A 9,337-nucleotide genomic window follows, 5' to 3' on the forward strand; every position below is an offset into this window, starting at 1 on the left:
TTTTTGTTGTTAAAAATGAATTGATTTAAAGTAGTCAGAATCTGACTTTATTTGCCAGAATCTTACACATAGGAATGATTCTCACACTGGTGACAGCAATCTTCTCATAGAACATGCAGTAAAACGTTAGAGGAAAACATTTAACAAATTTCAAAGGGAAAAAACACAACGTTTATATGTATGTATGTGTGTGTGTGTGTGTGTGTGTGTGTGTGTGTGTGTGTGTGTGTGTGTGTGTGTGTGTATGAATGAATAATCCAGTGGCGCAGGCAGCTTATACTGTATATGATGAGGTAGAGTGCGCCTTTTGGCCGTAGTGACGCACTGTAAATATTCAATACCTATACATAATTACAGAGGGCGAATGGGCATCAGGTCTTGAATTATTTCACAACAGCCACCAGAAGTCAGTATAGCTTGTATATTAGCATCACTAATGTATATTGCTACCTTCAAAAATGTTGATTCCGAGAAAGCCTGAACCGAAATTCTTAATTTCTTTCTTGCACCCCCCCCCCTACACACCCCACCCACCTAACGACTCTCGGTCGCTTTTGTGCTTCAAACAATTTGCTCCGTGAGTCTTTACAGAGATTGAAGCACATTGTGTTGTCCTGGTATGAAATGCGCTTTATAGTGTGACTTGACCTGATATATGGGATTTTATTTTATCCACAGTGATCTGAACTAAGACACTTAAACCTCAAGAGGGATTGTAGTTGATCCATATAGAGCTATATCGATTATAGATAGATACTGTATTCATGCCCAGGGAAATTGCGGTGTAGGCAATAAACCTAAAAATTGCAATATGCAGTAAACCAAAAAATAAACCTTATTCACCCATTTTTTTTGTTCCCAGATAAAAAGACGTTTCTTCATCTTGGCTCATGCGTAAAAACCCGTGCAAAGGTGTTGTCACAGCAAACTCAGCCACTCCGCTTTGTTATGAGCGGTTTGTTGATTTTTATCATAGGAGTCATTTACATTTACTGTTTTCTCTCTCTCTCTCTCTCTCTCTACCCCCCCCCTCCTCTGCCACGCACGCACACCCACACACACACACACACCCCAAAACCAGGCCAGTCCAACCCCCCGCCCCGGGGCGATCAGTCACCCTGCCAGCAGATAACGCTTCGTTCCCTCGTCGATTACCCGGCGAGATTTGCATGAAACTGTGAATTGTTTGCTCTTCAAATAGAGTCAGCCTGGAGCCAGCCCAGCAGTCTGCCACAGGTTAAGGACCGACTCTCTCTCTCCCCCCCCTCTCCCTCCCTCTCTCTCTCTCTCTCTCTCTCTCTCTCTCTCCTCCCCCTCTCCGCCGCCCTGTCCCGCCCGACGGTGCGTCCGATCCCCCTCCTCGGGGCCGATCAGCATGACAAAGCCCTGGTTGGGGCAGAGCTGCTCGGTGGCACCGCCAGGACTGTCCCACCTCGGAGCCAAGCGCGACCATCACCTTGACTCCGACCGCCATGCACACTCGACCTGTGCTGCAGCTCCACGCAGCCTAGCGCAGGGCTCTTGTACGGATCTATTTATTATTATTATTATTATTATTATTATTGTTATTATTATTATTTTATTTTATTATATATGCATTCAAACGTATTTTTTTTGTATCGCCAGTTGTTCTATTTTTCGTTACATTTACGTTACAAAATTTCCCTATTTTAATTCACATTACTTGACTTACCTGTTATTATTGCCTGTTGCATCCTCTTTCTCTCCAGCAGCAAACTGGCCTCCCCACCCGGCGCGGGGCTTTGCGCAGCGCTCGGAGCCTCCAGCCGGCCCCGGTGCTCACCTCTCCCGAGCCGAGGGGGTCATGGACAGGACGAGCCGACCACCAGCCGATCCCACCGGCCCCTCGTACCCGGCGCCGCACGCCGGCACAGAGGAGACCACCGGCGCCCATGCGTCCTGGGACGCGGACCGGGAGAAGGGCTCCGGCGGCATGAGGAAGAAGAACTACCAGCGGTACCCCAAACCACCGTACTCCTACCTCGCCATGATCGCCATGGTGATACAAAACTCCACGGAGAAGAAGCTCACGCTGTCGGAGGTGATTATTTACAACTTATCCCACGTCCAGGATGTGCGTGGAGCGCCTGTGCGTTTGGCAGTTGTTTTACGCACGGTGCCACGCTGGGAATAATAATAATTAAAAAAACATTAGACTCAGGATTCATTATGAAAGTATGCCTACACGTACACTTACTTTCACCACCATTGTCAGTGACTCTCAGTTCGCCCTGAACGTACAGTCAAATTCCAAAAGTAGTACGAAGGTAAAGCAAAATTTAAGAAAAATTAAACTAATGAATGAGTGATCTGGGACACGGGTACCTGGTCATGAGATGCGACAAGGTTGGATCAGCTTATATAAAAATGCTACTGAATATGCACACCTCAATTTCTGAATTTTAAGTTGACGAAAAACCCCCAAGTAAATGAGTTTTACATTTTATTGATCCTATGACATTTTTCCAGCGCCATTTTATTTCAGTGCTAAGAAATGCTGATCTAGTTAGAGCAGTAGATGTGGTTAGTTTGTATTTGCTTGAGCTTTAAATAACACATTGCTGTTCTTTTGGTGACACAAAACAGTAACCTTAGGTGGCCCTTCAACGAAGGCCATCCTGGCCGTTCTTGGTTTGATAAGACTGTGCTAAAGAGAAACCAAGTACTGATTTGGATAGAGAGGATAGATAAGACCGTACATGATCTGAAGTAGATCTCTGTATGTACCATGGCATGGTGGTAATGTTGAGTTGCTTATTTTATCCTTTTCCCAGGCAACATTCAGGTTCTACGGCAAATACCCGAAAGTAAAAGTGAAGGAAATCTTCCGCTCTATTGTCTAATGATTGCTGCCATTAAAAAAAAAAAAAAAAAAGTATGTCTTAGTTTGTCTTCTAAGTTTTCCAATCTTTTGTTTTCAGATCTTGAAGGAGATCAGTACTCTCTTCCCATTCTTCAAAGGAAACTACAAAGGCTGGCGGGATTCTGTTAGACACAACCTCTCCTCTTATGACTGCTTTGTGAAGGTCTGTGTCCTTAAACAATCTGAAGAATGGTTATACAGTGTATTTGCTTGTTTTACTTTGGGCCGTTGGGGTACCAACAATTTGTTTTGTTGTTGACCCAGTGTGAAACTCAACCAGTCTAGTTTGGCCAGATTCTGTTTTCACTCGGCTCTCTGTTGACCCTTCCCCAATCGACCCTCAGGTGCTGAAAGACCCGGGGAAACCTCAGGGCAAAGGGAACTTCTGGGCTGTGGAGTTGAGCCGTGTGCCCCGCGAGCTGCTCAAGAGGCAGAACACAGCCGTGTCCCGTCAGGACGAGACCATCTTCGCACAGGACCTGGCCCCGTACATCCTCCACGGGCGAGTTCACAAGCCCGACGACGAGTCCCCTCCCGCTGAGGCCGGCGCCTTGCCTCCCGCGCCGCTCAAACACCCCTCCCCGCCGCACGACGACATGTTCCGGCCCAAGTTAGATTCGTCTTTTGCCATCGAATCCCTGTTGCACAGCTGGAGGCCGCCCAGTGCTGTCGGGGAGGTGGACAGGGCTACCAGGGACTGTTGGGGGGAGGTGGATCCACACCGACCATCGCCCCCACCACGACCGCGCTACACCTCCTCCATCCGCAGCGCCTCGGCCAGCTCAGCGAGCCCAGCCTCCTCTTCCTCCGAAGAGGACTGGAGGGGGCCATCGCAGGCCGGGAAGCGCGTCCCTCTTGACGGCGAGGCGGGGTCGGATGATTACGAGGATCCCAATCCCCCGCTCCACAAATCGGCCCGGCGCGAATCGGCCGCCCCTCCCTGGGAGCTGCCCACCTCCTACGCCAAATACACCCCTCCCAACGCCGTGGCCCCGCCCAGCATGCGGTTCAACGGGGGTCCCCTGATGTCGCTGCACGGCGGACTGCCGCTGTACGGCTACGGCAGCTCTCCCGTGGCGCCCAGCCACTTCCTAAGCCACGCCTACTGGCCCATCCTTCCCAGCGGCCGGATCGCTCTCCAAGGCCCTCCCATCATCATGGACCTGGACAGCATGTTGCAGTCCGTGCCGCCAAACAAGAGTGTGTTTGACGTACTAGTGCCGTCCAGCCAGAACTCCCACCCCCACCACCAGCCTCTCGGTCAGTATGCCCTGCAGAACGGGCCCTCCCTCAACAGGTACTCGCAGTACTGAGCGGCTGTGACTCTGGATCACCCAAACTGAGCAATATTGACAACTTAATATGCAACTCTTCTTACGTCTACAGGGAGACGTCGTGTCGGATTTCAGTTTGAATTTAGGTTCCCGTGATGTACATAATAATTTCATGGGAGTATATAACATGTACAGCCTTCAACACAATCGCTGTCTCAAGAGATATTGCATCTCTTGTATACACTAGGGCATTAAAACTACTCAGAGGTTTTTGAGTTTTTTAACTGTTGTATGTTTTTAAGAAACTGGAGACAAACACTCTCAATGTCAAAATAAGGGGAGTCGTACTAGTTCGAGTTTGCACTGACAGGGTTATTTGCACTATTTTGGTATCAAATTATTTTTCTTGTAAGTATTTTTTTTTTTTATTGTAAATGCGGTCTGCCTATCTTGACAGGTGAATGTTTTTAAAGTTGGGGAAAAACCTTCCTGTGAAATGTTTTGTTTGCCTTTTCTGGAAGCCTAGCCAGTGTGGATCTGGGGGGGGGCTGCACAGGAAGCCAAAGGAATGTCTTGAAAGAATCCGTCTTAACAGGGTATGTAATAAAATTAAGTGTGTATTTTAAAATTTGTCCAGATGTGTATGTAGCATTTGATGTCTGAAACAAACTAGGTTCATTGCAGTTCAACGCATCTCTTCTTGTCCAGCAGACAAGCTTTTCCGTTTGTTAAAACAAAATCACTTTTCATGTTGCTGTTTATCAGTTTGACTGTACATTTTCTTTTTTCTTTTAATGAATTAAGTTGTTTTTTGATTGTCATCCTTCCTCACAGCAGGGTTAAAGTGTACAACACGGTTCCAAGACACTGGAGATAAACCAAATAACTGTACAACGATTTATATCTACCTCAGTCTTATAGTGAAATGGAGCATGAATCATTACTGGAAAGTTGCACTGTGTTGTTTTTGCACTATAATATCTTTTCCTTACAGAAATGAGCCCTTTAACCTTTCTACCTCTCGACCAACGAATGTGTATTTTTTTTTTCCCTCCTTATTTATGGTCACTTTCAAAACTGCACCAGACATTGGTGCACGTTAGGGTGCCATGTATGCAAAGACCAGGGATGTGGTGCCTTCCGGTGCAAAGACGCTGTTAAAACAAAACAAAAACAATATATTTTTTTGTTGTGGCAACTAAGAAAATCGGGCCATAGAATAATATTTTACCCCTATCTGTTTATGTGCTACAATCCCTGCGTATAATAAGTTGGTTTTAGAATGAGTTATTTGGATGTTTAAATCAAAGCCCCCAACATGGGTTTGTTCTCTAGTTAAAGCTTGATTCTGTGCAGGCCACATGCAGCGGCCTGGCAGGCAGCATAGGTCTTGATGTTTCCAAAATGGCACGATTGGAATTGCCAGCATGCCGGGCTGCGTTGTTGTGCATTCAGTTATGTTCGCATATGCCTGGTTTTCATTCAAAAACCTTGTTTTCCTCAACCTACAATAAAGGGTTTCGGGTGTGCCGTCAAAGACTTAATTTGAAAGATATGCAGTTTGAGTGCCATTTGTGTCGCCATCTTGGATTCATAGAATAATGGCTCCCAAGCCCCGTTGAGTATTATGGGCGATTTTACTACAGAAATTGAATAACCAGATATGCCATCTTTGATCGAGTCTATGGTCGTTGCATTGCAGGTCCAGCTTACACACACACACACACACATGCAATTTGATTTACATCAACAGTCCAGCAGCCGTCGCCCTCCTGCTGCTTCTGCTATGGACACTTATCTCTTTATCAGCTGCCCATGCATGCCTGTACTCCCTCGTTCCCACCTTCCTCCTCTTACCCCCGACCATTCCTGATCCACTGATTTGGGGGGGTGGGGGGCGTTTTAAGAGAGCCAACCCCCCCGTGTGCACAATCAGGACTCATGCATGCACATACACACTCCTGCTGGGTTCTATCTTCAAAACGGCCCACGGTGTAACCCTCAGGTATTTCTATGGACTGGTCATAATGTTAATCATGCAGAGAAGACGGTCCGAATTAAATGACAAAGAAAGGGTCCGTGGTACGGAGGGTGACTACAGTGCGCTTTAAAGGGAGGTGTGAAAATGTTGTCCCTCGCCATTGTTTAAATGTAGCGTCCCGAAATGTCTTTTCAACTCAGGTTCTGTTCCAACTACCTAGGTCACACATTTGTTTCCTCATCATTTTTGTACAGATAAAACGGAAGTGAAACAACTTTGAAGAAAAATAAAGTCAAATAAAATAAAGTGTGTTTTTATTTGTCTGGTTTTAAATAATAATAAAAAAAACATTGTGAGGTTATGCGCTAGTCTCCTGGATGAGAAACAACTGTTCCTTGTAGTGATGCCTTAAAAGAGGTTGGTGTTCGTGACTTGAGTTGAAGTTTCATTATGATACAGTGGTTTGTAAATGTCCTTGTAAGTAGATTCTGATCTGCAGCTGAGCTTACAGCATCTTAGTGATCGGCAGTGGAAGGTAGAGCCGTCGCCTTAAGTACATTTAGAGGGCGTGCACCAGCTTAAGTTTCAAGTTTTTCCAGTTAGCATTCGAGATAAAACCCACAATATTTTTTTAACTTGTGCAAATAAAAACTTATTGATACACAGAGGCGGCAGGTTAATGGTATAAAACGGCTCAGATGTGACTCACATCACAAACACGCACCACGCACACACACACATACAAGTGCATTGCACTGCTGCCTCACAGCAAGAAGGTCCTGGGTTCGATTCCTGCCTGGGGTGCTGTTGGCACCGTGCTGGTTATCTCCCAAATAGGAGTTGTCTGTGGAAGTTTGCATGTTCGCCCTGTGCTCACCAAAGGGTTTCCTCCACCTAACGTCAGTAAGGACCCCCACCAAAAACATGCACAAAACATCGTCTGACCAGCAATGGACACTTGGTACCAGGTCCCCGGGCGCGTCAACAAATCTGCCCACAGCTCCTGACTGTCCCCCCGGAGGAAGGACAAGCCAGGATGGGTCAAATGCAGAGTCCTCATTTCACTGGCCACCATCCAAAAGCATGTGTTGTGGTGTGTTGTGTGGAAGTTAAAGATTCTTCTTTTCCCGGACCTTATTAACTCTGTTTTGTCGGTACATGTTGTCGCCTGATGTTTCGAAGTTTGTGGTTTTTTTCCATGTACATGTTGTTTGGTTCTATGTTTGCCCCATCCGTGGTGATTCTCCCCTCTTCGGGTAGTGATTAGTTGTTTAAAGACCAAAACATGTTCAGATCGCTCTCCAAAGAGGGGGGTTGGTGGCGGTTCTGTGTAACAAAAAGCTGTGCTCTTATCGTCCCACGGGTCGTCCACACGACAGAGTTGTTGCAACAGTTCCTGATGATTAACTAATGAATAAAAAGGGTCATAGATCCAGTGGCATACAAATATTTGTATGTATTCCCAGCATGCTGACAGCACAGCTTGGAAAGCTTGGAAAAATAAAAAAATAAATAAAATAAAACGGCTCAGATGTGGCATGTGACCCGAGGTGTCAATGGAGCGTGGTAATAGCTAAAATATTTGTTGTATGACGATCTCAAAATATTTTGTCCCAATTATTGAAAACGTCAATGAAGGCTTCCGGAATGTTGACGGCCGAGGGCAGACGCGTGGAGAGAAGCAGAGAAAAACCTGTGTGAACCTGTTCAACCGCAGCGAGTTCATTCAGACAACAAGTCGTTCCATCAATGACGGGCACGCAAAAAGCGACACCGGAAAAAAAAGGGAAGAGCGCCTTCAAGCCCACCAAGCCAGATAACGCCGGGGACAGAATACCAATGGCGGGGATGTCAGATGAGGCACATGGACGCTTTCCGTCCCCGCGCCTGAATCTGAACCGGTGGAAACCCCGGGCGGCTGTCACGTCCGAGAACCAAGCTCCGCTCTCGCCTCTCGCCTAAGCCTGCGAACCTCCTCTCACCGGAACGGACGTTCGCCCGTCTGATCACAGCGGCGGGCTGGAACGCTGAGAAAAGCGGGCGGATGGGCTCCAGAGTGACAACAAGGAGGCGAGGCGAGTGGGGATCGGCCGAAAACAGATCCCGCCAAAATAACTTGCACGTCATCGATCCGCTGGACGGAGGCGGGGGGCGAGCAGCTGTCGCCTTCGCGTCAAAGGTTTTTCCGTCGACCTGCTACGGGACGGCTCGTGTGTTCATTCTCGTCTTTGATATAGGGCAATAAATCCTCAAGGCTTCAAAAGTCCTCATTACGGAGGAATAGATCGACGGGGGCAGCCGACACGCAAAAAAAATGTACACCGGGCCTTCTATCCAGAAACTCACTTGTGCCAACTGGAATCACACTCATGTCACTCTTCCTCCTTCAAAGCTTTGGTTTGCCACACCAACAGACGTAAAGCTAAACAGTACACCGATAATCCGATAGTCATGTCCAGTCGAATCAAGCAACACTTTTGCTGGAACATGCTCCCGCATTACACCCCAATACGTAACAGTGAGACATTCAAACATGCTGAGATTGACGCCGGAGCCAGGCATTATCATGTCTGACGACTGGTGGTCTGCGGCGCTGGAAGGAATAAAATCTTGTCCATCTCCTGCAAAGTTTCAACTCGTGCAATTTAAAAAAAAAAAGTTCACAAGCGCACGCTACAGTAAACCTACACATGCCAAGATATGCCCGAATATGGCTGACACTAGTGACAGATGTTCCCAGGCTCCTAGTCATCTCGCTCATATGTTTTGGTCAGGACTGGGGGAGTGCTGGAAGTCTCATTAAATAGTCATTTCAGTAATTAATACAACCGTGACCATAGATGGCTATATTTGGTAAAGCTGGCAAAAATATATCAGGAAAGCAAGCAAATGTGATCTCATTTACCTCTCCAATAGCCCTTCAGAGAATACTTTTTACTATGGAAGAAACCGATGTCCCCGTCACCAGCTTCATGGCTGCGTGATGCAATGTCTTTTTTTTGGAAATGGAAAAGATTAAATTCTCCATACGGGGTTGGACACTCCTTTTCACAGCCTGGCAGATCTCCCAACAGGTTGTTATGGGCTGCAATCACCCATTGTACACTATTCTCACTTTTAAATGTGTTTTTTCTTAATTTTTCATCTTTTTTTTTTACACTTATATACCTCACTCATTATTGTTGTTGATAATTTCTA

General features: G+C 46.6%; 1 protein-coding gene across 1 annotated transcript; it reads left to right on the forward strand.

The window, feature by feature from the left end:
- Window positions 1-1,375: 1,375 nt before the first annotated feature.
- On the forward strand, window positions 1,376-4,197 carry foxh1 (forkhead box H1; the record flags this gene model as incomplete). The annotated part of the gene is made up of 4 exons (XM_080020387.1): window positions 1,376-1,523; window positions 1,731-2,062; window positions 2,943-3,047; window positions 3,229-4,197. The coding sequence occupies 4 exons, from the start codon at window positions 1,376-1,378 to the stop codon at window positions 4,195-4,197; spliced, it is 1,554 nt and encodes a 517-aa protein (XP_079876513.1).
- Between the last annotated feature and the right edge of the window lie 5,140 nt (window positions 4,198-9,337).

This window comes from Zeus faber (assembly GCF_960531495.2).
Source record: "Zeus faber genome assembly, chromosome: 19".
In the NCBI taxonomy this organism is placed as follows: Eukaryota; Metazoa; Chordata; class Actinopteri; order Zeiformes; family Zeidae; genus Zeus; species Zeus faber.